General features: G+C 37.4%; 3 protein-coding genes across 5 annotated transcripts in view; 1 reads left to right on the top strand and 2 right to left on the bottom strand.

Annotated features, from left to right (window-relative positions):
- Nucleotides 1-1,127: 1,127 nt before the first annotated feature.
- Nucleotides 1,128-2,311, bottom strand: LOC115931843 (uncharacterized). The gene has a single exon (XM_031005164.3). The coding sequence runs from the start codon at nucleotides 2,286-2,288 to the stop codon at nucleotides 1,914-1,916; it is 375 nt and encodes a 124-aa protein (XP_030861024.2). The 5' UTR covers nucleotides 2,289-2,311; the 3' UTR covers nucleotides 1,128-1,913.
- Nucleotides 1,873-21,610, top strand: BTG3 (BTG anti-proliferation factor 3). Its single transcript, XM_004062607.5, has 5 exons — nucleotides 1,873-2,548; nucleotides 6,111-6,291; nucleotides 10,265-10,402; nucleotides 16,426-16,633; nucleotides 20,926-21,610. The coding sequence occupies exons 2-5, from the start codon at nucleotides 6,119-6,121 to the stop codon at nucleotides 21,163-21,165; spliced, it is 759 nt and encodes a 252-aa protein (XP_004062655.1). The 5' UTR covers nucleotides 1,873-2,548; nucleotides 6,111-6,118; the 3' UTR covers nucleotides 21,166-21,610.
- Nucleotides 16,638-26,637, bottom strand: part of CXADR (CXADR Ig-like cell adhesion molecule) — an 85,917-nt gene continuing 75,917 nt past the window's right edge. Inside the window, exons 8-9 of one of the 3 annotated variants that reach the window (XM_031005163.3) lie at nucleotides 22,045-22,113; nucleotides 18,676-18,750 (exon numbers count right to left, since the gene is read on the bottom strand). In XM_031005163.3, coding sequence (XP_030861023.1) covers nucleotides 22,072-22,113 — 42 coding nt within the window. In that variant the 3' untranslated portion in view covers nucleotides 18,676-18,750; nucleotides 22,045-22,071. Of the gene's footprint in view, nucleotides 18,751-21,351; nucleotides 22,114-26,637 lie in introns of those variants that run through there. The other 2 variants (XM_055374046.2, XM_031005162.3) reach the window with 2 other exon arrangements.

Here is a 26,637-nt window from a genome sequence, read left to right as displayed (position 1 = left end):
AGGTATGCTCTCTGGTTTGCTGTCTTCTCCCTGTATCCTCACTTGGCAAGAGAGCAGACAGAGTGATCATCTCTCTCATGTTTCCACTTACAAGGACACTAATCCCATTCATGAAGGTTCCACCCTCATGACCTAAGTGTCTCCCAAAGGCCCCACCTCCAAATACCATCACATTGGGGATTTAGTCTCCAACATATGAATGTTGCGAGGGACACAAACATTTAGTTTATAGCAGCTCTCCTCTTTCAGTCCCATAAAGAGGAGGGCTCTGCCTTGCCAGACCAATTCATTTGTGATTTTGTGATTCCAACTCAGAAGGAAAGAGAGCTGGGGCAAAGCATCTGAAGCACACAAGAGTAGGGCAAGTTTTGAAAGAGACATAAAAACAAATACTGTGTGTGCAAGGGAAGTGGATGAGAGAAAAAGTGTTTAAGATACATTGTTTGCTATGTGTCTATTTCACAGTGTTCAGCTATGAGAATTTTTTTTTCTTTTTTTAGACAGAGTCTTGCTCTGTCACCCAGGCTGGAGTGCCATGATGTTATCATAGCTCACCGCAGCCTCAATTTCCTGGGCTCAGGTGATCCTCTCACCCCAGCCTTCAGAGTATCTGAGACTACAGCTGCATGCAACCACACCTGGCTAATTTGTGTATTTTTTGTAGAGATTGGGTTTCATGATGTTGGCCAGGTTGGTCTTGAACTCCTGGACTCAAATGATCCTCTCTCCTTGACCTCCCAAAGTACTGGAATTACAGGCATGAGCTACAGTACCCAGCCTGAGAATTTTTTAAAAGTCATTTTGAAATTGGGTTTCAGGTTCTTGCCTGTTATTTTTTGAATATGGTGCTGCTCTAAGACTGGAAAATGTGGACCACAGATTTATAAATACTACACAAAATACTAATCCTAAACTATAGAAATTTCTGGACAAATTTTGAGTAATGTGGGTGGTTACCTAGCTATTTTATGAAACTGCAGAATTAAAGGCCTTTATCTGTAAAAATAACCTCATCAGATTGTTATGATTTTAAAATAAAAACACCTTCACACCTCCTAGAAGACTCCAAGGTGTAAATATCCTCTTTAAATGTACCAGTAAGTAGACTAAGTCCTAGAAGAGTATAATTTTTTTTTTTTTTTTACAAATAAAGTTTATTGTACTGTTTGGGGGATGGTATATTTATTACTGCTTAAAAATTATCATTTTGAATTGCTAATCGGCTATAACAAAGATCAGTAATAAAAATTTAAAACATTCATAAAACTGAGCTGAAAACATGCTCCCAAGCCTAGTGGGCAGTAAGGAATCTGGCCAGTATACTGTACAACTTGAACATTCAGTTCTTAAGTAATTTACAACATGGTTTAGCCCTCTTTTAATAATAATAATAAAAAGGTAGGAATATCTTGTATTCCTCCCGCTAGTTGGATGTATTAAAGTGCTTTCACAAAACTAAGACCATGGTGCTAACTCAATATAAAAGGTTGAAAAAGATGTTCCTTCTTTTCTTCAGAAAGTTAATGTTCCCTCTCCATATTTGTATTTGCTCAAAGATGAAGCTTTGCATCTAGGAAGTCCTTGAGTAGAGTGTCTCAGAAATAGAAAGCCTGGACTCTCAAGGCTTCATTCCTTTGGCCAACATCTTTGGAGCCTCTCCTTTGTGCAAAACACAGTGGCCGGTGCCAGGGCAGCACACAAGCGTCCACAGGAGGCAGGCCCTGCTGTGAGGGGCCAGGGAAGGGCCCATCTAGGAGTGCCAACAACCGCCTAAAATACAGCAGGGCGGCTGCACGGTTAACGTGCGTGTAATTGACTACAACAAGAAGGATGAGGATCTGTCCATAAATGCCAAGTTTCCCTTCCCGTCGAGTCCGTGTCCCCCATGAAGCCCCGGGTCTAGAGAGCTGGGTCTAGAACTCGCCATTCCGCCCTGAGGGTGTCAAGTGCAGCGTGGAGAGACCCGAGGGGGAAACAAAAAGGCCGAGACAGCCGAAAGGACCAAGCCCGCGCGACCCCCGAAGGCGCTGACGCACGTAGGGCGGCCGGGCGGGGGTCCCACAGGCCCTCAGCGCCGCTTTTTGCCGGGGAGGGAAGTCCGCGGTTCTGCGGACCGCGCCGTCGCGGTCGAGGGTCTGCGCCAGGCTCAGGGTAGGGCGAGGGTGTGTCGCCTCCCGTGCGGCTAGGCCCGGGGCTCGGGGGTGGCCTCGCGGCGAAGCCCCGCCCCCGGCACCGCCCCTCAGGCGCGCGAGCCGATCCCGCGCGGCGCCAACCCTTTCCCGGGTCATCGCCCCTCCCCTCTTCCGGGCCGCGAGCCCCCTGCGCGCCGCTTTGGGGCTGCGCTCACTCGTGTGCGCGCTCGTCCGCCCGCCAGTCCTCTCAACGCGCGCTTGGCCGCCCGACGACGCGGGAGCCGCACGCGCCGGACGAGGCTCGCTGCGCTCCCTGTTGCCCAGCGCGGGCCCGTTGAGGCGGAGCCCTCAGTTCCCGGCCAGGACACGGTCTGGGCCGCCGAATCTCCGGCCGGAGAGCGGCGGCGGCAGCGGCGGTGAGGAGACCGGGCCGGGGAAAGGCAGACATGGCGGGGCTGTGGGTGTCGGGGGAGGGTGGTCCCGTCGCCCCTGCGGCCACGTCGAAGGCTCGCTGGCGGGCGGCGCACCGGGGACAGGGGAGGGGCAGGGGATGGAACCAGGTTGCATGGGCTCCGGCTCGGCGCCAGAGCGGGGCTGCGGGCCGCGAGGGCGGCCCGCGAGGCTTTCCGCGGGACCCTCGGCGGGCGCCTGAGGAAAAAGACGCCGCCTCAGGGCTCCTGCCACGTTTCCCACAGCGCGTTACATTCCGCCTCCGGGTGGGCGACAACCCCGCGGCTTCCCACCCTCTGTCCACCCCCTTCGCGTCGGTGGGTTTTCTGGAGCCCCGCTTGTTTGCTGGAGAGTCGCGCCTCCGGGAAGCCGGGTCCTCGAACCCAGGGCCGCCCGCCGGGGACAGCGGACCCGCGGGGCAGGCGCACCCTGGCGAGGATGTTGTCGGGGAGGCTGGGCATTGGGCGCCAGGGCCCTTCCCCTTGAACTTGGGGAAAACCGGGATTGCAGAAGTTGGGCGGGCGCAGCTCAAGGCGGTTCTTTCGAGAGTGGGTGGAGATGTTTGATTCCTCCTCACCTACCTCTCGCAAAACCCCAGCGGGAGAGCCTAGCAGCAGGTTTCGATGGCTTCAAAAAGTCCAACTCTTAGCCCCTTGGAAAATTATTTCCCCTCTTCATGGTTTGGAGCCCGCTTTGTGGCGCCGCTGAGGTCGGGCCGGGGCTCCTCACCCCACGGGCCAGTCTGCTCGCGCCCTCCACCTTGGGAACGTCTATCAGGAGCAAAATGTGTTCCTAGAAACGTTTGCGATTAGCTTTTCGTTACAAGGGAGGGAAAAGTACAAAAGTTATAAACTCCTGCGAGGCCGAGCTTGATTCTGGATTCCCTTTGGGTTTTATCCACGCAACCGTGAGCAGAGGAGCCTTGTGGAACAAAGTAGAACTTGAGGAGCAGCCGCCGCGGTGACGAGGTCCCAGGATGACGTCACCGTGCGATATTTAAAATGGGAGCCTTTTGCTCTGAGTGTGGGTGGAGGACGCCTACTTACTCAAGACGCCTGAGGTCTTCTTGGCCCTGCTTGCCTCTGGTGGTTCTTGCCCTGAGTGTAACTCTCCCTCTTTCACCTTTTGGTACTCCTAGAATACTGGTGGGAGTGGGCTTATTTTTCAGCTGTTCGAGCTATCATTTCTTCAAACGGGGAAAACAAAAGTCCAAATGAGTCATCTTGTGTTACAACCAAAAGCAACCACTAAGTGGTTCTTTCCTTCTTTTCTATTTTTTTATATGAAGCAGAGCAAACAAAAACACATCCAGAACTCAGATATGTGGCACATAGTTGGCAAATGTAATGAATGAGGAGAAAGATCTAGTTAAAAGATTCAGTAAATTTCTTTAGTGTGGTTCCTTGTTTGCTTTGCTGGAGTGGAGGCTAATGTAGTTCCATCAGCAAAACTTTCTTCCCAACCAGTATATTAAATTGCCTTGGGTTTTCTTTTCCATCATATCGTGGTGGAATATAAACGTAGCTTTACAAAGTGGAAATGGCTTACATTTTTCAGGAGGAGGCTGCACAGCTGTCGTGGTGGGCTGGGGTTATGTATACTTGTACACTCGTGTGTGGACCCATGCCCGGTGCCTGGTAGCTGGCTGTAGAAGGTGAATTTCTCATTCTAGGGTTCTGGGAGGAAGATTTGTGTGCCTTCCCCTCCATCAGGCTATCTGTGGCTGCCAGCACACCTCTCAGATAACTGTGTAGAATTTATTTCACAGTGAGGTTCCTTGTTTGAATTTGCACTTGGAATAAAGGAGTCACATTCTGAAGAGAGACTTAAAGAGCAGTTTGAGAAAAGAAAGCTAACAATCAGCTTTATTTTTTTGGAAATGTGGGAACACAAACTACTGCTAGGTTAGTTGTTTTTATGCTAAACATAGCAGAGGCTGTATGTTTTTAATAACGTAATTGGCTCCCAAAAAGGTGATGTTGCTTACTAAATGCAGCATCTTAATAACTCCAGGTTACAGCAGCCAGATGAATGAGCTCACTGAGTAGAGACAACATACATCAAAACAATCTTAGGACAAGGGTTTGCCCTTAAGGATTAATCAATGATAAATCAGATATACCATTTTTAAAGTCCTTTGAGGCAATCCAAAATGTAGCTAAATCTCTGATTATTTCTTTTAGTTTGTTTTTCTGTGGGTGACCTGAATTTCCATTTCTTAAATATGTCCTGATAGATCCACTAGTTTTTGTGTCTCTTAACTTGTGGATAAATGTATCTCTCTTCCTGAAAGAGTACTTTTGGAAAGTCAATGCTGAAATTTTTTATGTAGAACAGTTTTGGGATTTAATTTATATACCATGCAATTCACCCATTTAAAATGTACAGTTCAATGGTTTTAGTATATTCACAAAGTTGTACAACCATTACTATAGTGAAATTTAGTAAATATTTTTATCACCTCAAAAAGTAACCCTGTACTTATTAGCAATGCTCCTTTTCTTGGCTTCCCACTTCCCCATAGGCCACTAATCTGTTTTCTGTCTATATAGATTTGCTTATTCTGGATATTTCATATCAATGGAATCGTACAGTATGTGGTCATTTGTGACTGGCTTCTTTCCCTTAGTGTGATGTATTCAAGGTTCACCCATGTTGTAGCTTATATTAGTACTCATTCGTTTTAACTGCTGAATAATATTCCATTACATGTATATACCACAGTATTTGTCCATTCCTTAGTTGGTAAACATATAGATTGTTTTTACTTTTTAGCTATTATGAATACTGCTATGGGCATTTCTGTATTCAAAGTTCACCCATATTGTAGCTTGTATTAGTACTCATTCCTTTTCATTGCTGAATAATATTCCATACATGTGTATAACACAGTATTTGTCCATTCTTTAGTTGGTAAACATATTGTTTTCACTTTTTAGCTATTGTGAATACTGCTATGGGCATTTCTGTACAAGGTTTTGGTGTGGACATATGTTTTCATTTCTCTTGGGCAAATAGAAGTAGAATTGGCCGTGTCATATGATAACTCTGTGTTTAACCTTTCTAGGAACTGCCGAACTTTTCTGTTATAAAATAGCTCTACAGTTCTAGATTTTAAAGTAGACTTTTTTTATGTTTTAAAGTTCAAATCATTTCACAGAATTTTAAACTTAGATTATTGCAGCTAAATATTGACACACACAGTAACATCTATGTCGTATCATTTATTATAGTGCTTCTCTTTTACTGATAGGTGTGGTTTTATTTTAGCCAACAGGAGCAATGTGCTCTCTTTATGGAATTTCTTCATGAAGCTAAGTGATAAGATTTTTAAGTAGTATTTTATAATAAGGCCTTTATGGCATAAAGATAAGTAGATTGTTCTCTACTCCAGATATAAGCCAAAGAAATACAAGATAAAATTGGAAGGAGGAAGGGGAGAGCTGTAAAGGAGGTATATCTTACAGAGCTTCATCTTCCCAGTTTTTATATTTTGGTTTTTTGAGAAAACATGTTTTATCTTTGCAGGGAAAAAAATGAAGAATGAAATTGCTGCCGTTGTCTTCTTTTTCACAAGGCTAGTTCGAAAACATGATAAGTTGAAAAAAGAGGCAGTTGAGAGGTTTGCTGAGAAATTGACCCTAATACTTCAAGAAAAATATAAAAATCACTGGTATCCAGAAAAACCATCGAAAGGACAGGCCTACAGGTAAAGGATTAGATTGGATTAAGCAGAGGCTGATCAACCCCTGAGGTGGGTTCAAGGCCAGATGATTGAAGGGTGTGCAGACCATGTCTACAGGTGTTTCATCTGCAAAATATAGAACTCTGGGGTGTTTGTATATTTTCTCCTTACTCATTTTAAAACAAGTATTTGTTGGTGGAGTGGTGGAGTCCCACTGCCTGGACACAGGAGGCCAGTGCTATGGGGTCATAGGAGTTAGTCTTTTGTGGTTATAGCCTGGCTCCTAACAGTGCATTTCTGTTTATCACACATACTTAGGGATTTTCACAATTCTAGAGGACCCCTAATAACACATTAATGGGCATGGTAGGAGTTGAAAGAAGTGAATCTTGCATCTAAAAGTAAATTACATGTTATATGTTCTTTGAAAAAAAAAAGGTATGGAAAAAGGGAACTAAGATTATCAGACACCTGATATGTCGTTAATACAAGAATAATCTCATTTATATATTTGTGGTAGAAGTCAGTGTAACTATTTTCTAGATGAATGTGACTCACCTGTGATCCGCGACTAGTAAATAATGGCTCTGGGATTTGCTTTTTTGGGAGCTTTTTTTTTTTGTGGTATTGTTTTTGCTCTGTCACCCAGTCTAGAGTGCAGTGGTATAACCATAGCTCACTGCAGCCTCAAACTCCTGGGCTCAAGCAATCCTACTGCCTCAGACTCCGAAGTAGCTAGGATTGTAGACATGTGCCAACACACCAGGCTAATTTAAAAACAAATTTTTTTTTGTATAGACGGGATCTTGCTGTGTTACCCAGGTGAGTTTCAAACTCCTGGCCTCACGCGATCTTCTCCCTTTGCCTCCCAGAATGTGAGGATTACAGGCGTGAGCCACCATGCCTGGCCAAGGTTCTGGGATTTGAACTCAGGTCTACATGACCCCATGTTTTCATGGGCTTTCTGCACACCACAGTGTTACCACTGTTTTGGCACTGAGAAGGAAGGTAATTCTCACTTGCAGCTGTCTTTTGTACTCTGCTTTATAAGGTACATTTACAGCTTAAAGTAAAGAAGAGCAGACTCCTATAAAACATGCCCTGGCATGCTCACTGTAGTATTTATGTGACTGCTCAGGAACCTCAGTTGAGAATGTTCTGCTAAACTCAGCTGTCAAACATTGTCCCATTTTGTGGATGTGGCCACAAGAAATAAAAGTGGAACAGTGACTATAGTGATAACTACAGAAATTCTCTTTTATTTGTGTATATTGATGTCCCCAAAGTTTCCTACACAAATCAACACTTTGTGCTTTGATGTCAGAAGGACTTCCTTTCTGCCACTGAGCTCTTGCAAGTACAGCACTATTCAAGGAGTCTAAAAAGGAGGCAAACATATTATTTGCTAATTTCTCATGTACTGAAAGTCAAGTGAGCTTGTGTTCTATTGACAAGAAGAGAATCAAAATAGTATATTTTCCTTTTCATTTTTAATCCAAAGGTTTCCAGTAAATTGGAAAATGAATTAAAATAGAAATGTGCACGCTAACACTGGCTCAAGTCATTTTTTATCTTATCTCTTTATCTTAATTTTTTTTTGCATATTTTCATTTCCAATAGAGTGAACAGCTTCCGTTAAGTTAGAACTGTTGAGGCTTTTTACTCTGATTTAACTGACATTGGATGAAGGCTTTTTGGAAGTGCCAAGCCACCGTACTATTACTGAAAAAGGAGGCACTGTCAAGTAAATACTTAAAGGTCAGACAGTGTACAATTTCATTTCCATTAATTCTAAAAACTTGAGAAAAAAACTGAAACAAGATTAAATTGGCATGTGATCAGAAGTATCATTACTGAGTCATTTTAAAGCTGTATTTGAAGTAGAAAAAATAGTGGGTTGTTACTATTATAAAAATGAATAGAATATAAGATTAACCAAGTTAGTAGAGACTTCAGTCCATAGAATAGGTGGAGTGTTCTTTCTCTTACAAAATGTTTGTAAGTTGAAATTGTTTTTCTGCAATATAAATAAGATACTTGTGGAGAGCAATTTGGCAATATTATCAAGATCTATAAAAATATTCATACCTTTTGAACAGTAAGTCTCCCAAGAATCTATTCTAGAAGTATAATTAGAAATGCAGACGAACATGTATGAATATGGATGTTTCTTACACTTTGTAATTGCAAAAATGGAAAGAACTAAACTGTCAACATTAAGTAAATGATAGAATATTTTTATGCAACTTTAAAAATTTTGTTTTTGAAGAGTAGTTAATGGATAAGTAGTCAGTATGTAGAGTAAAAAAAACAGTACAAAACATGTAAGGTATGCAGATTTTGTTGAAGCATAGTCTCTGTTTAAGCATCTATATTTATATATAATTTGTAAGCTTAGAGTCTGTATCACCTTAATTGTAGATAAGAAAAACACATACATCTAAGATATATCTTTTTATCCTTAACTGCTTTTGGTCCCAGAGCACATGGGATCTTTCAAATTACCCTATACAATATTAGAATCTATAGCATAAGACCATGTTTTTAAAAGGACTAAGCAGTATTTTACATACTAGAAAATAATTTTTCTCACTTTGCTGTTGTTATATTGTTAATGGTGATGCTAAGATAGGTACGTATATACAGGGTTGAGTATTAAGGAAATAACTTGCTCTTTGGAGTCTAGTGGCCTGGATTTGAACCCTAGATCCATCACTTAGTAGCTGTGTAGTGTTGGGAAGTTACTCAAACTCTCTCTGCCTCCTTTTTTCTTTATGCTGAGGAAAAAAGTATCTAACTCACAGGATGATCATGAGAATTAAGAGTTAATACATGCAAAGCATTTAGGAAATTGTCCATTGCATAATAAATTTTTAAAAATGGTTATTATTGTTAATATTATTATGTAGAAACACTTATTCCTATTACCTATTGAGAACTTCTTCATTTTTTAAATAGAAATTAAAACCAACTAATAATTTAACGTTTACAAAAACTTTAAATAGCACATTAGTCTTTATATCATTGTATTTTACAGCGTAATTACTATTCATCAATTAACTTGTATTTCCATGTTTTATAGTTACAGGTCTGAGGAAGAGGTACAGTGACTTAACTAAGCTTACCTGATAAATACTAGGATTAGTGCTGAAATCCAAGTTCTCTTGATTGATTCTTGATTGTAGGCAGTAAATACTTTTCCTTCATAGGCCCTATTTCCCTACTTAATCAGAATGCTTATCATTTAACAGAATGCATATTTTTGTATTTATTAAACATTCCATTAGGTAGATGTCGTATAATAGGTTAAAAAAAGATGGGACAGAGGCTCTATTGGTTTAGAAATTTTCCTCACTTAATTTTGACAACTATTTAAATAAAAGTGCTTGGGTAAATAGAAGTTAAATGAAATAAGCCAATAACATGTTAGTTAGGTATTTTAATCATAAGTATATGATATGAATGAATCTGTGTCCTTCACTTATCCTGTATTTATAGAACAATTATAGGTAAAGCAAGGATGTCCTCTTACCACTTTACTATCTGAGATATAAAAGCAAGTTAATGACAGATCAGAACTTGTCATAAGCATTTCCAAATACCATCTGAAACATTAGATGAGGCCTTTTGTTAGAGATTTTTTTGTATAGGAACTTGGCCTATAGAAACTTTTACCTTCAGAGTTCTAAAATTTCGTGCAACTTTCATACTCCTTGCTCATTTAATGTACATGGGTGGTCAAGTCTCTGGGTAGACTGAGGTAGACCCAGTACTAGTGATTTCCTTGGGCTTACATAGGTGCCGTCTTTTTTTCAGGCTGCCTCTGTGCCTGTAGTTCACATTTATTATCTGTTTAGGATAGATATGCTCCTAGGTTCTCTACCAGGGTATTTTTTTATTACTATTTTATTACTCACCTTGGCAAGTATGAATAGATATTATGGCGTTTATGATTAAATTCATTTAAATCCATTAACGTAACTCCACTTTGTTGTAGATGTATTCGTGTCAATAAATTTCAGAGAGTTGATCCTGATGTCCTGAAAGCCTGTGAAAACAGCTGCATCTTGTATAGTGACCTGGGCTTGCCAAAGGAGCTCACTCTCTGGGTGGACCCATGTGAGGTGTGCTGTCGGTGAGTTCTCAAGTTTAGAGGCTGAACTGATGACCATGCTGGAACTAATTTTATGACATTCTGTCATGTACGGCCTGCCTGTGTATCTTTGTGGCCAGGAGCTGGTGGTTTAACTCTCTCAGATGTAAATTTTATGAAATACTTTTCTGGAGGTGATGTTGAAGGACTAGTTAGATTCCTGCTTTATAGCCGAAAAAAGAAACTGATTAGGCGGGGGTTTTCTAGTAGTGCTTTGCCAAGAAGCTTATTGTAGACCAAGAAGTAGACACCTAGATTCCGCTAGGTGTCTATTATCTTTAATTGGTGGTGCACTTGTCTGTCTTCAAATTAAGAAGCTAATCCCAAATAATACTGGATAACCACTTTTGGTTTATTTCTGTTTCTGTTTATTCTCCCTCTCTCCTCTTTTTTTTTGGGACGGAGTTTCACTCTTGTTGCCCAGGCTGGAGCGCAATGGTGCATTCTTGGCTGTCTGCAACTTCTGCCTGCCGGGTTCAAGTGATTCTCCTGCCTCAGCCTCCTGAGTAGCTGGAATTACAGGCGCCCACCACTGTGCCCGGCTGATTTTTTTTATATTTGTAGTAGAGATGGGGTTTTACCATGTTGGCCAGACTGGTCTCAAACTCCTGACCTCGTGATCCGCCCGCCTTGGCCTCCCAAAGCGCTGGATTACAGGCGTGAGCCACTGCGCCCGGCCTCCTCCTTTTTGATTATGTAAGTGACTGAGTGATACTTCGTGGTTTTATTTTTATAATGGAAGTTATTTTTCACATCTCCTAATGAATAGAGTTGTGAAAGATCAGTGCTAGGTATGAAATCTTTTTGAACTCCACTTGCTCAAAAACCATTATTTGTGGACCAGGCACTCTCAGTTGTAGGGTTTTCAAAAACGAAAGCAACATTCTGCTTTTAGGTAATTCAGTTTGAAATTAAGGAGAAGAAAAGTAAGCAAATTACATTGTTATCTGATTTATGTTAGAAATGTGTACAAAATGCAGTGGTAGGTTGCACAAAGTAGAAAGTTACTGCATCTGGTGAGGAGTCAGGAGACTACTGAGTAGGTGATACTTGAGCTGGGAGGTGAAGGATGAGCCATGGTTGACCAGGTGACAAGGTGGGAAGGATGTTCTAACTAGCAGGAAGAAGATGAACAGAGGCATGGAATTCCTGCAAGAATTTTCCTGTGGCTCTACCTTTAGGATGTTTCTATTTGGTTTTGAGGTACAATTCACCTGACCACCTGGCCTCTTTATTGATTGTAGTAAAGTTGCTTTTTGAAGGAACCCTAACTATGTACTCCTAAGGTGGTCGCAGACTGACCTGATTCCAGCAATGAAGGTGGAGGTGAAGACAGGAGAGATGAATTACATGATTATTCTTCCGTTAAATTTTGTCAGGACCACCGCTTGAGGTTACTACCTGATTTGCCAGTGGTTGGTGTAAGTTTATTGCTTTTGGAAACCAGATGTAGGTGGTAGAGGTTTGTGATAAACATTCTCCAATACTTCTTTCTCGGGTAGAAAAGGAGCAAGCTATCTCAAATTTAGGTCTGAGAAAATAAACATTTTTAGATTCTGGGACTAATTAAGGACCTGCTTTAGGCTAGTTTCAGACTTGGAAAACTTTGGCCACTGAACCTGTGCAGAAGACCTCCATTTATAAGAAATAGCTGTCAAAAAGCTACTATATTGAATTGTTTACTTTTTGATTTGACCTGCACTTAGATCCTAGTTGGCTCCTATTTAACACACAATTAAGTTAGTTGTGTGGTTTCTTAACCCATGAAATGTGAGAAGCAGCATTTTAAAGAGGGTTGATCAGTCAGACGCTACCAAAAAATGTCATGTGGTCTGACATAGAGGCAAAAATGAAAAAGCTAAAAAATCAGCACAATTATGTTATCACACAATCAAATAGTTTATGTTCAATATAATGATCCTAAACCATCAGGGGAAAGTTTTTATGTCCAAGGATGTTTAACAAGTTACATAATTATATAAACATTTTGGACCCATGTATTTAAAATGCTTAAAATAAGTCTCAGTACCTGAACATAAAAACTTTAGTTATATGGACATTCTACTTCAGTAGACATTTCATTACTTGATGATGCCTGGTAGGAAAAAACTGCTACTTTGCTTTCATCTTATTAATCTTAGAAAACCTTTTCATTCAGTAGGCTTCTAATTTATATGTAAATTTGCCAAAAATTGGCTCTGATGTGATTTTTTTCACAGCTAATAGAAATCACCTGTGAGTGTCAGGTGTTCATTCAATAACAGAACCCCAAAAAGAAATATTAACCGTTTAGTAGAGGTGGTTGATATAAGTTAACAGAGGAAAAAGACATTGAGAAATATTTTTTTACCAAAACTGGAAACATAGATATTTTGAAAATTAAAGCTGATCTAGCAAGTATACAATTGATCAAATATCTGAGAATCTTTAAAAATAATAACTCATTGGTATACTAGAGACTAAGATTGTAAAAAAATTGAGATGCACTGAGAACATTCTTCATAGTCTTCACTTACTCTGATAGAATAAAATGCTGCAAGAGTACAAAGAGTGCCATATAGTTAGAAAGGTTATCACTTCGTGATACAGAATAGAAAATAAATCTTGCCTGTGATGAGAAGTTCTGAGAACAGATGCCAGCTTATCTACTCAACATATTTTACAACTTTTTTTTTTTGGTGATTTCTGCCATCCTTTTTTTCCCCCAATAGAGTGTTAAATACTATTGATTGTTTCTAAATAACTAAATTAGCCTTGATGTTTTACCAGTGATCATTGAAAAAATGGAAAGTTTAAAAGTTGTCCAGGTGTCTACTAATTCTCCTAAGGGATCGACTGCACATTGTAATGTTATAGTAGTATAGTCAGCAGCTTCTCTTACCATGAAGAGAGAGCCCTCATACCAAAATAGTACAAAGGGAAAAATGCAGAACCTAATTAGGTGTCAAAGAAATCTGAGTTAATAATGCTGATCCTTCAATCATTAGATATTTGCCCTTGGTTGAGGTTTCTGTCTACAAAGGCAAGAATTTTTCTCAAATTTCTTGCCTTTCCATTTTTGAATTTTGATTCCATTAATGGGCAAAACTGAAGATAGGCCTAAGTCATTGTTATATTAGTGTCATTAACACATGAATTAACCCTTGATTGTCTTGAAATTTGTTGAGTCTTCCAACTGCGGAGGGGACATGGAGTAAATGTGTATTGCTAAAACCTTATGCTAAGTAAACTTGAAATTAGAGAACACAAATTTTATGTTGTGAGGAACTCAATTGTTTAGGAATTTATTTTTTGTTTGTTTTGTTTTGTTTTAGAGAGAGGGTCTTGCTCTGTTGTCCAGGCTGGAATGCGGTGGCATGATCATAGCTCACTGTAATTGTGAACTCCTGGGCTCAAGCAATCTTCCTGCCTTGACCTTCCAAAGTACTAGAATTATAGATGTAAGCTACCATGTCCAGCTTCTGTTTAGGTATTTTATACTACGAAGAGTCACCAGCCGTAGATCAACCACTATCTAGCCAGCTCCAGCTTCCTCGTCCAGCATATAGGAAACTAAGGCCTAGGGAAATTAAGTGACTTGCCTCTGGTGACCAAGCTAGTCAGTGGCAGAGCCAGAATGAGAAACTAGTCTAATGCCCTTTCTACCATACCGTAGCAACTTTTTTTTTTTTTTTGAGACGGAGTCTCACTCTGTTGCCCAGGCTGGAGTGCAGTGGTGCGATCTCAGCTCACTGCAACCTCTGCCTCCCAGGTTCAAGCAATTCTCCTGCCTCAGCCTCCCGAGTAGCTGGGATTACAGGCGCACACCACCATGCCCGGCTAATTTTTTGTATTTTTAGTAGAGACAGGGTTTCACCATGTTGGCCAGGCTGGCCTCGAACGCCTGACCTCATGATCCGCCCGCCTTGGCCTCCCAAAGTGCTGGGATTACAGGCATGAGCCACCGCGCCCAGCCCGTGTAGCAACTTTTATGAGGTAAACTAAAAAAGAATAGAAAAGCGAAGTTATGTACTATATTTAAGTAGTATTTATAGTTTCATTTGGCCTATAGGAATGGAAGACAGCATAGCTATCTGAAGAAATAGAACTCATCTATGTGTGATCTCTGAGACTGCTAGATTTCCACATACATTTTCTTTTCTGTTTTTTTTAATTTTTTGTTCTTGTTTTTTTGTTTTTTTTGAGAGACAGGGTCTCACCACATTACCCAGACTGGTCTCAAATTCCTGGGCTCAAGCAATCTGCCCACCTAGGCCTCCTGAAGTGCTGGAATTACAGGTGTAAGCCACTGCACCCAGCCTCATGTACATTTTCAAAGGCTTTATAGCAGTTAAGCCTTTTACTTTATAATAGATAACCATCCTGATTCAGAAATAATTTGAGACGAGTGCTATCTTGAAATGAATTAACTTCAGCTAACTATTGAATCAAAAGCTTGACATTATTTCTACTTACAGTTACTTATTTTTATCTTTTTTCAAACTTAGAATCACTTTAATTGCATTTCTAACTGTATGGGTTTTGTAAGAACTGCTTAACAATATCCTTTGTCCTGATGCTAGAAATTGTTTGATAGTGTTGACACTGTGCAATCTATTTAAATAGATTTGTGGATTTCTCCTGTGTCCACTGAATAAAAACTCTTGGTTTTACCTGAGTTTATTACACTATTTTCCTACAGTCCAGAATTTTTTTTTTAAGTAATCAGCAGCATAGGTTACATATTTTGACAACTTAAAAAAAATCAAAAATCTTCAAAAATGTTTTGGAAGAATAACAAGATTTTTTCATCTTACCTTAAAAACAATTAAGATGAGAGGTGAGTAGTTATCCTAGGAAACTCTGAAGTAAGCAATATAATTTAAGCAAAACCTGTATATTCTTCAACAACTATCTTTTTTCTTTAATCTCAATAACTGCCTCAGTTCTCATTTTTGTGAGTATAAATAACAGGCCCCCTTTTTTATTTAATTGGGGTTAAAGTCAATTTTATAGGAAATTTCTAGTTGATCTGTGGCTTGAATTACTAGCATATATGTTACATTTATAAGTACAGCTGGGGCTGGGCGTGATGGCTTACGCCTGTAAACCCAGCACTTTGGGAGGCCGAGGCGGGTGGATCACCTGAGGTCAGGAGTTCAAGACCAGCCTGGCCAGCATGGTGAAACCTCATCTCTACTAAAAATACAAAAATTAGCTGGGCGTGGTGGTGGGCACCTGTAATCCCAGCTACTTAGGAGGCTGAGGCAGGAGAATCACTTGAACACCTGGGAGGTGGAGGTTGTAGTGGGCCAAGATTGCACCCATTGCACTCCAGCCTGGGCAACAGAGTGAGACTCCGTCTCAAAAAAAAAAAAAAATCAGCCAGTGGCGCATGCCTGTAATTCTAGCACTTTGGGTGGCTGAAGTGGGTGGATCTCTTGAGCCTAGGAGTTTGGGACCAGCCTCAGCAACATGGTGAAACCCTGTCTCTAAAAATGTATATAAATTAGCTGGGCATGGTGGTACACTCCTGTAGTCCCAGCCTCTTGGGAGGTTTGAGGTTGGAGGATCGATCACCTGAGCCCAGGAGGTAGAGTCTGCAGTGAGCTGTGATTGTGCCACTGCACTCCAGCCTGGGCAACAGAGTGAAACCCATCTCAAAAAAATAAAAATACATCAGAATGTTTTATTGTACAACCAATTTCATTGGTACATACAAAAATGTAATCAAAACAATGGACTTTTTTTGATGTTTTAAACAATTTTTTTTTTAGGAATTAGTAGAAAAAATAAGGGAAAGAAAATGGGGTTACGTTTATGAATACTTAAATAGACCAGAAGTAGAAAACTGGTTTGCTTGCTGGCATTGAGCTGTATTAGGATATTAAATGTGTAGGGTCAAGTTCTGTGATGATTCAATCTTTGCCTTGTATTGATGGCATGTCCAGATCTCTGTTTTTATGGACATTTTTTGCTTTGCTGATGTGACTTCAAGATTTGTAAGTTTTTAATTTTATTCTTAGGTATGGAGAGAAAAACAATGCATTCATTGTTGCCAGCTTTGAAAATAAAGATGAGAACAAGGATGAGATCTCCAGGAAAGTTACCAGGGCCCTTGATAAGGTTACCTCTGATTATCATTCAGGATCCTCTTCTTCAGATGAAGAAACAAGTAAGGAAATGGAAGTGAAACCCAATTCGGTGACTGCAGCCGCAAGTCCTGTGTACCAGGTAACCATGAAAACAGCTCAGTTTTAAAGGGATGTGCAGGGATTGCCAGGACCTTTCAGGTAGTCCTACTTGGCATTGCCCAAGGTTTCTGATTTGAGATTCTGGATAATAGTTCTTGCCTTCCTCCATGCTAAGGGAAAGCTGTTTCTCTGGCATGTAAATAGGCATCCTGAGTCATTTTATCAAAGGTCAGCTTCACTATACAATAACTAGGATAAATATATTTCAGAAAAATTGGCAAAAAGTAGAAAATTCATGATGGTAAAACATTCCTGATATTTTAAAATCTCATTCAAAAGTTACCACTTATTTTTTGTAGTATGTAACACTTTGTTTTGTACCTTTGGGTTTAACTTTCTATTCTCTCCCGTTCCATGATTAAAGAGAAACCTCTCTAAATTTATTATATTATAATTAATATTTTACTCAAGCTGAAACATTGTCTCCCTTTTTGCTTTACTAGTTGAAAAGTCATATAGCTAGTGTGCCTGCACTTACAGATCCATTCACTGATTTACTACTTATATCTACATACCAAAGAACATTTAATCGACTTTAAAAAATTGTTGACCAAACAGCATTCTTCAACAGGAAAGATATTTTAAAGTCAGAACAATTTAAAGAGATTTTTTGAGTTGAGCCTTATTCTGTAAATGTACTTATTACTAATTTTTAAAGGTATCTATTTTTACTTACTTGCTTTCATTAAATGTAATGAAACATACCAGGTTTGTGGTAAGGTTGAGCTGAAAATGAAAATTTAGACCTAATGAGTAAGAAGCAGAATATTGGAGTTTTTAGTATGATAAACTAAACTTTTAAATTCAGCATACATTTACATAATGAACATTATTTCAGTGTAACTTAATTTTTGGTTTCTCATTTTTTTCTCAGTTGAATTATTCTTCCTAGACTTTAGGGGAAGATTATTTCTGAAGATTATCATAATTTAGGAATATATGTATATATGTATGTATATGTATATAACAGGTACCTGGCTTTATGAAACTTCAAACAGTACAAGACAATATAATAGTGAGAAGTCCTCTTTCTCCCCAGCCACCAGTCCTATGCATTTCCACAGAGACATTCATTACCAGGTTTTTTTTTTCTTTTTTTTAGTATCCTTCCAGAGACATTCCCTATATAAATAAGTAAACATAGTATTTGTACTTCAGGATCATTTTTAAAACCCTTGCCATAAATATTTGAGGCATTTTTTTTTTTCTCTGTGTGATGGATTATATATTGCAAGTTAGGTATATTGAATTTTCTGGAATTCATCCAAATGTGTGGCAATTTTACCTCAGAATTTTATTTGTTGTTAAGCAAGAATGTAAGTCTCAAATTAAATTGATTGCTGCTAATTTTTTACAAGCAAATTAACCTTTAATTTTTAGGATTTCTTTTAAAATTAAATTGCATTTATTTTCCCTCATGTTGAAAGACTATTAGGATAACAGAAAGGTATGGAAATTGAGGTGTCTCTTAATGTGCTTTTTAAGGAAAACATTTCTCCTTGGCATAATACTCATTAGCGAAACATTTTATAATAGAGAAACACTACTACTGTGAGTCCTTGTGTGAAAGCTAGTGCAAATGGCCCACTTTGATTTTCTTCTTTCTAGTATCTTGAATCTGGCATTGCCACAAGCTTTAAAAAGATTTTATCAAATAAGGACAAAAAAATTTCTAGCTTGGAATTTTTGTTCTCTACTGTTTTCTAAAAGGTATCCCAAGAGAGGGGATAAAGAATTATTCATATCTTAAAAAACGAAGAAATGAAGATTCTGTCAGTTCTCCTGAAATAGATCTGTAGATCCAATTCAGTATCAATGAACATCTTAAAAGGTTTTTTTCTGGAAAGTGACAAATTGATTGAAAATTTTTAAAAAGGAGGATCAGTTGGAGGGCTCACACTAATTCAAAGCTATTATATATTCATCAAGACAGTGTAATGGTTTAAAAACATACAAATATATTGATGACACAGGATAGAGAGTCCAGAAGTAGACCCACATACATACAGTTAGTCTTTTTTCTCCCTTTTAACAAAAGTGCCAAAGCAATTCAATGGGGAAAGTCTTCAAGAACTTGTGCTGAAACAACTGGATGATCTGTGTAGGAAAAAAAACGAACCTAACTTAGCTGACACCATACACAAAAATATTGATTTGAGATGGATCGTGTACCTAGACATAAAAGATAAATCTCTGACGCTTTTAGAAGAAAACAGGGAAATATAATCTTTATTTTGTGACAGGCAAATATTTCTTGTAGAGGGTCACAAAAAGTAACTAATAAGGGAAAAAAATTGACAAACTGGACTTCATCAAAATTAATCGTCTTTTTGTTCATCAAAGAAACCATTAAGAAAATGGGCAAACCATAGACTAGGACAAAATATTCTCATTACATATATCTGTAAAGGACTCATTTCCAGAATATACTTTTTTTAAAAATCGCTCACAAATCACTAGTAAAAGGTAAATGATTCAATGAAAAATAATGGGCATATCCTGCTGTAATCTCAAAAAAAAGGGCGGGAGGAGCAAAAGATGTGAATAAACACTTTACAAAAGGAGTTATGTGAATGGCCTCATTTATGATCAGAGGAATGCAAATTAAATCCATATGAAACACTAGTTCTTCCAGAACTGCACAATTTAAAAGCCTGACAGCATGAAATGTTAGCAAGGATGTGAAGCAGCTAGATTCATAAACTTGCTAGCCATGTAAAATAGTACCACTACTTTGGAAAACTGGCACTTTTTAACATTAAATGTGTAACTCTTCTATTACTCAGCAGTTCCACTCCTAAGTATTAAATATTTACCAAAAGAAACGAAAATATGCCTATAAAGCCTTCTATTAGAATTAACTGTGCTGTTATTCATTGCAGCATTGTTTTGTTCATTGTGTATCATTTTTTTTTAATAGTAAGAGACTGAAAACAGCCTCAATGTCCCATTACTAGGAGACCATTTAATTTATAGTCATTGCTATACTATCTAGCTGTAGAAAAATGAGAAAGATCTTTATGTATTGATATGTTTCTGAAATGTATTATTATGAAATGTAAAAAGCAGGATACAATCCAGTATACATATATATTTTTAAAGTGTGTATAGATGTGGATAGAATATCTCTAAAGGTATATTTAAAAAAATGTTTGGTGTCAGTTGCCCTTGAGAAGAGTTAAGATAAAGAAGATAAAGGGTGAGATAAAAAAAGAGAGACTTTCCACAGTTTACCCTTTTGTACCTTTTGAATTTTCTATCATGAATGCAATGCTATACACAATATAATTTTTTTAAAAAAATCCTATACTTAAAAATGCAGATTTGAGATCAGCAAAATCAGAAATTTAAGAAGATGTGGCATTCTAAGCAGAGAGGTCTAAAACTGCTGATAAGAACACTTTGAATAATGTGAACCTGATGTGCCCACCTGATTTATGGGATAATCTAAAACTATTATTCCCAAATACTAAACTGGCTACATCAGAATCACCTGGGGAGCTTTGTCAAAATACCTGGCCTCTAGTTCTGAGATTTTATTATTGTTCATTAGACCAGTGCTAGGGCATGAATGTTTTGTGTTTATCTTTTTTTCTTTTTTTTTTAACTTTTATTTTAGGTTTAGGGATACACATGAAGGTTTGTTCCATAGGTAAACATGTGTCACAGGGATTTGTTGTACATATTATTTCATCACCCAGGTGTGAAGCCCAGTACTCAATAGTTATCTTTTCTGCTCCTTTTCCTTCTCCCACCCTCCCCTCTCAAATAGACTCCAATGTCTGTTGTTTCCTTGTGTTCATAAGTTCTTATCATTACCTCCCACTTATAAGTGAGAACATGTGGTAGTTGATTTTCTGTTTCTGCATTAGTTTGCTAAGGATAATGGCCTCCAGCTCCAATGTTTTGTATTTAAAAGCCTCCAAGTGACTCCTGGCTTAGCCAGCTGTGGAAACCACTGGACTAAAACCAGTATGTCCTTACAAGCTTCCATTCGTTCCGTGTTTTGGTCTTTTCTGGTTGAAGTTGTTTAGGAAGTACTGTGTTTGAGTTTATTCATTTCTTTATGCATTCAGAAAACATTGGTCACCTGTTATATATTATACGCCTATTACACATGAGGTTTTTAACGTATTTAGACCTGACAATAGGAGTGTCACTTAGATGTGATCTCAGGGTTGTGGGTAACTTTGTTTGTCTTTAATGAGAAATCTGGAACATAGATGATGAATTTTTCCTTTGAATTAACTTAATGTGTTTTCTTCCCTACAGATTTCAGAACTTATATTTCCACCTCTTCCAATGTGGCACCCTTTGCCCAGAAAAAAGCCAGGAATGTATCGAGGGAATGGCCATCAGAATCACTATCCTCCTCCTGTTCCCTTTGGTTATCCAAATCAGGGAAGGAAAAATAAACCATATCGCCCAATTCCAGTGACATGGGTACCTCCTCCTGGAATGCATTGTGACCGGAATCACTGGATTAATCCTCACATGTTAGCACCTCACTAACTTCGTTTTTGATTGTGTTGGTGTCATGTTGAGAAAAAGGTAGAATAAACCTTACTACACATTAAAAGTTAAAAGTTCTTACTAATAGTAGTGAAGTTAGATGGGCCAAACCATCAAACTTATTTTTATAGAAGTTATTGAGAATAATCTTTCTTAAAAAATATATGCACTTTAGATATATTGATATAGTTTGAGAAATTTTATTAAAGTTAGTCAAGTGCCTAAGTTTTTAATATTGGACTTGAGTATTTATATATTGTGCATCAACTCTGTTGGATACGAGAACACTGTAGAAGTGGACGATTTGTTCTAGCACCTTTGAGCATTTACTTTATGGAGCGTATGTAAGTTATTTATATACAAGGAAATCTATTTTATGTCGTTGTTTAAGAGAATTGTGTGAAATCATGTAGTTGCAAATAAAAAATAGTTTGAGGCATGACAACGCGTGTTTCTGTTGTGTGCATAAAAGGGAAAAAAAAGAACGGGTATTTCCCTTCAATGTATTTAACTAAATAGCAAAAACATTAAACAGAATGTAAGAATTTTAAAATTTCCTTTGAAAAATCAACTATTAACCATACTTTTCCTAAAAGACCACATATCAAAATATGCATATGAAAAGTTAAAAATTTGTTAGTGGTAGTTATTGAAAATATAATAAAACATCTTTTAACTATCAGTGTCACTATACATAGGGTTTTTTTAACCAAGAATTTGGCTCGTACTAATTTTGACATGACATCTGACTTACATGTCTAATGCCATTGCATAAAGTGGATGTGTTCTTACAGCTGCTCTAATCTCTGTGCCTTGTGCTTTTTTTAAAAAACAAAAGTCTTTACTAGAGACCTAAAATAAAGTCAAATAATACAATACTTCAGATTCTTCAGTAGTCCTTCATATTTATACAACTGTAATTCCATCAGTCTTGTAAGGGTACTTGAACTACAAAAAGAAAAAAAGAGATATCTCTATAAGAGTTTTGATTTTTCTCCAAAGGTAGATTTTTAAAAACTAAGATCAGCAATACTTTTTCCATCACCTTCATCTTTAAATTTACAGTCTTAAATTATTTGACTTACCAGAAAAATCACAACTTGCTAATAAATCATTGGATGGCCATGGCTATTCCACAAATTATTGTTATTTTTTAGGAAGATAAATTCTGTTGAAATACAAAACTGCACAAATCATAAAGGTATATAGCTCAATAGTATGAAAATGTAAAGTCAGTTTTTAAAGTTTGCAACTTCAGAAAACTCATTTTTAAACCTTAGAGACTTTTCTAGTTTTAATGTTGTACTCTTTAAGCCATACACAATTTTAACATCTCTCTAAACCATATCTACTCTTTTCCTGAAATCTAGTGACTGCCTATTCAAACATGAGCATGTTTATTAGTGTCAAGGGAGATGCATTTCATCAAATTTTTTAAACCAGTTATTGAAAGAAAAAAAGGAAAAAAAATTACTTTCAAAGTCATCACACTGCTTCCTTATGGGTCCTTGAGAGTTTTGTGGTGATAATGACAGATTTGTAGGTGATTGGTGTAAAGTTGGAAAGTTTCAAGTATTTTTATCATGAAGTTAGAAGACAGAATTTATTTGTTGCTTTGCTTGTGAGCAAATTGGTCCTCATCTGTAGGTTTTTCATCTGTATTTAACCATGTGTGGAAAATACTCAAAAATTTAAAAATACAAATTTTAAAATATAACTATTTACATTGCATTAGGTATTGTCTAGATTTAAAGGATGTACATAGGTTATATGCAAATACGAAGCCATTTTATATAAGGCACTTGAGCATCTGAGGATTTTGGTATCCAGGAGGGTCCTGGAACAGATCCTCCAAGGATACTGAGGGATGACATATAGGTTTGTTGGGAAAATCAGAAGCATAATAGTGTAAAGAAGGAAGTGTTATTTTTGGCACATACCTAGTAGCCAGAACATTCCATGTTACTACAAAATCTCCTTAATTAGTTCTGACGATTAAATGACAGGGCCTCTTGGGGAAACCACTAGTTTTGAATTCGACTGCATACAGGTAGATGTATTACTCATAGAAGATTCTGCCAATGTTTCGACTACCCATCCTCCACCTTGTCCTGAAACTTATTTAGAGCAAAAGAAAGCTCTCATAAATATGGCTTTTCCAATCTATTCCTAATGAAATAAAACTGTCACTCAGCAACTGGGTCTTAAGTTCTAGCAAGCATGGGGTACAAAAGTTTGCCAAACCCTTTTTTAATAGTAATTATGACTCTAGGTGCTTTGGTCTCTTAAGTTTGTCTCCTTAGACAACTCCAAGGTGGCTCTTAAAATGTGGCTACATAATTTCAGCTTGAAAGCCTTATCGGGCTATTTCAAGCAGGAGTGGTTTATCACTGAACAATAATTTGTCTAAATTCTCCATTTTATTTTTGTATTTGTAGGCATAACTGCAAAGCTCTAAATTTTATAGGTTAAACTTGGATATTTGAAAAAAAATTTTTAGTAAGTTCTATCACATTAATACTAAAGAAGTGCTTATTTCTGGTTTATTAGTATAATATTTATCTCAAAGTATTTAACTTTTTAGTAAACTTCTATGGTTCCAAGCTAAGATAATAAAGCATTTATGTTGACTTCTCAGCTAACAGAGGTATGTGTTAATTTCTTATTTTATGATTAGGAAGAGGGAAAAATACAAACACCTACCATGTACAGTTTATTGTGTAGCCATTCTGTCCATTTTACAGATAATAGTAAATAATTTTTTTAATTTTTATTACTACATGGCAACAACTTATTTAATCATCACAGCCTCAGGGGGTAGGTACCATTATCATCCCAGTTTAGATAAGGATTCCAGAGAAGTTAAAAATGCCCAAGATCACAGAAAACTAAATAATGAAGCTCTGATTTAAAACCCAGCTGGGCTTTTTTAAGGCCCATGCCATGGTACCTTGCCACCAGATTCATTTTGTTACCTATGAAATCTACCAAATCTTGAAACTTGTAAGAAGGTTCATTATCAGACCAAGATTTTTTTTTAAAAAAGGAACCAGTGCGAAGGCAAATTAATGAGAATATAAGACATTAAAGTATCTATTGATTAACCACTAATAAATCTTTGGCCAAGTTTCTTGTTACAAACTACTAAGATATATCTGAAGAGGGAGCTGGCTGATCATCTGATAGTAATTTTATTGCTGGAAATAGAAATTAAATTGCAATAAACAGTACAACCCAGTAGACTGAAGACTGAGATGACAAAGCAAACTGTACCAATGACTTGTTACACGGAAAGATCACACATAATGAGTAGTAATTACCAAGTCTGTCACAGTCTTTAACTTTTTTTTTCTTACTTATCAGTTACTTGGCAATTTAGCAGAGTGTACAATGTTAGTAAACTTTGTGCCAAATTTCTTCATATACTCTGGAATCTATTGCAGTGGATGAAGCAGTAACATTGTGAGGCTCTTACGGAAACACAATATCCCTGCATTGCATACGGCACTTTATGGCATTGACTCATACTGTGAAGTTGTCACACAAGTACTCATGAGCACAAGGGAAGGCTCATGCAATTCCTCTTTAAAATATGTATACTTTATTCATTGCAGAAACCATCACCCACTTGCAAATTTAATAGCATTAGGCCATCTTCTATGTTCCTTTGTTCTTTCACATATACTTTTAAGGGTAACATAAGGACAAAAGTGGAAGCATGTTTAACCCTTATCAAAAACAAATTCACCATTAAGACTTGTAGCAGATACATCATGGCAATTAGGGTAGTTTGATGTTTATTCTGTAAAGCACACAATCAGCACAAATAAAAGTAATGAATTTGTTTCCCCTATCAAAAAAAAAAAATACCTAGCTACAAAAATTTCTTCCATAAAAGTTAAGAAACATAATCATGGGAGACTTTGTGCTTAAATTTCATAGGACTTAAAAATACTAATTATGATTTAGACAGCAATGCCATGGCTAAAAAACGTTTATTTGTGTGTATACATATATAAAATTTATAAAATATAAATCTATAGGGAATATGGGTGAAACACATTTCTAGCTAGACTAGAGGTTTAATGGATCATTTCTGTGTATAATATTAGTGTTATGACCAATAAATATATGAACACTAAATACAAATTAAAACATTTATTTTGGGAATCAAAATTAATAATGCCCAATATTGGTGAGGGTGTAGGGGAAGCAGTCTCTTACAGTGTTACTAGAGGCTTAAAGAGGAGGGCAGTTACACCTTCTTGAAGTATATATCCCTTGATCAAGCAATTGTACGTACTTCTAGAAATTTATCTACAGAAGTACTCAAACGAGGACCATTACCTACGTAATAAGTGTTCACTGCAAAATTGTTTTGGGTGGCAAAAATAACAAAAGCCCAAGTAGCCACCAATAGATGAACAGTTTAATAAAATTTGAACATCTGTTCAAGGAAATGCTGTGGAAAATACCATGTAGCCACTAAAAAAGAGTAGAATAAAAAAAATGGTATGCCTAGAATGGTGCTAGTATCGTCTGGGGGCAAAAAATTGTTAATGGTAGTTAGTGTTCTCAGAGGCGGGGAATGGGACAAATACAGAGAATATTATTTTTCTACTTTCAACATTTTGATCTTTAAATTTTTATATTGAGCATTATTACTTTGTAACTGGAGGGTAAAAAGACACTTTCTCAAAGGGCTTTAAGACAAGTTCAATGGATTTATTTTTAGCAGATGCAAATGCTGCCATCAGTGATAATCAAATTGTATGTTTTGTGGACAATCTGTTGTATTTCTGAATTAAACAATTGCAATGTGGCTACAGTTTTATGTTTGTAATCATACTGTGTCTACAAGGAAATATTCTGAAATAGTAAATACTTATAATGGGGTAGCAATAGTACATAGTTTCCTCCAGTGTTCCCATTATATATAATATGATAATATTCATGAGAAAAATGTTAAATATAGTACTTGGTGGGAGAAAACCCCATTATTAAGAAAAAGTATTAGGGAGTAGAGGGATGCAAAAAAGAAAAGAGAAAGAAAATTTATTAAATACCTGGAAATAAACTTTAACAACAACAAAAAGGAGTGAGTCCTATAGAGAAGAAAATTATTAAAATTTGGTGAAAGACAAAAACTGAATAGAAGAATATATCATTTTTAAATGGACTCGATATTATAAAAGCTTTACTTTTCTACAAATTAATATATAAAGTCAATATAAATCATAATTTTAAAATCCCAGCAAAATTTTATGTAACTAGAAAGCCTGATTTTAAGTTTACATGGAAGAGTAAATTTCAAGAATTACCAAGAATTGTTTTAAGTAAAACAATGAGCAGAGAGTATTTTTCCTTTTACATTATTTATTAATACATACTCTGAAGTATAACATAGGAATAAACTAATTCACCAGTGAAACAGAATTACAAGTCCAGAACCAGAAACATTTATATACAGAA

This window comes from Gorilla gorilla, chromosome 22, assembly GCF_029281585.2.
Source record: "Gorilla gorilla gorilla isolate KB3781 chromosome 22, NHGRI_mGorGor1-v2.1_pri, whole genome shotgun sequence".
Lineage (NCBI taxonomy): Eukaryota > Metazoa > Chordata > Mammalia > Primates > Hominidae > Gorilla > Gorilla gorilla.
Note: the sequence above shows the minus strand (reverse complement) of the source record. Positions and strands in the feature narration are given on the sequence as shown.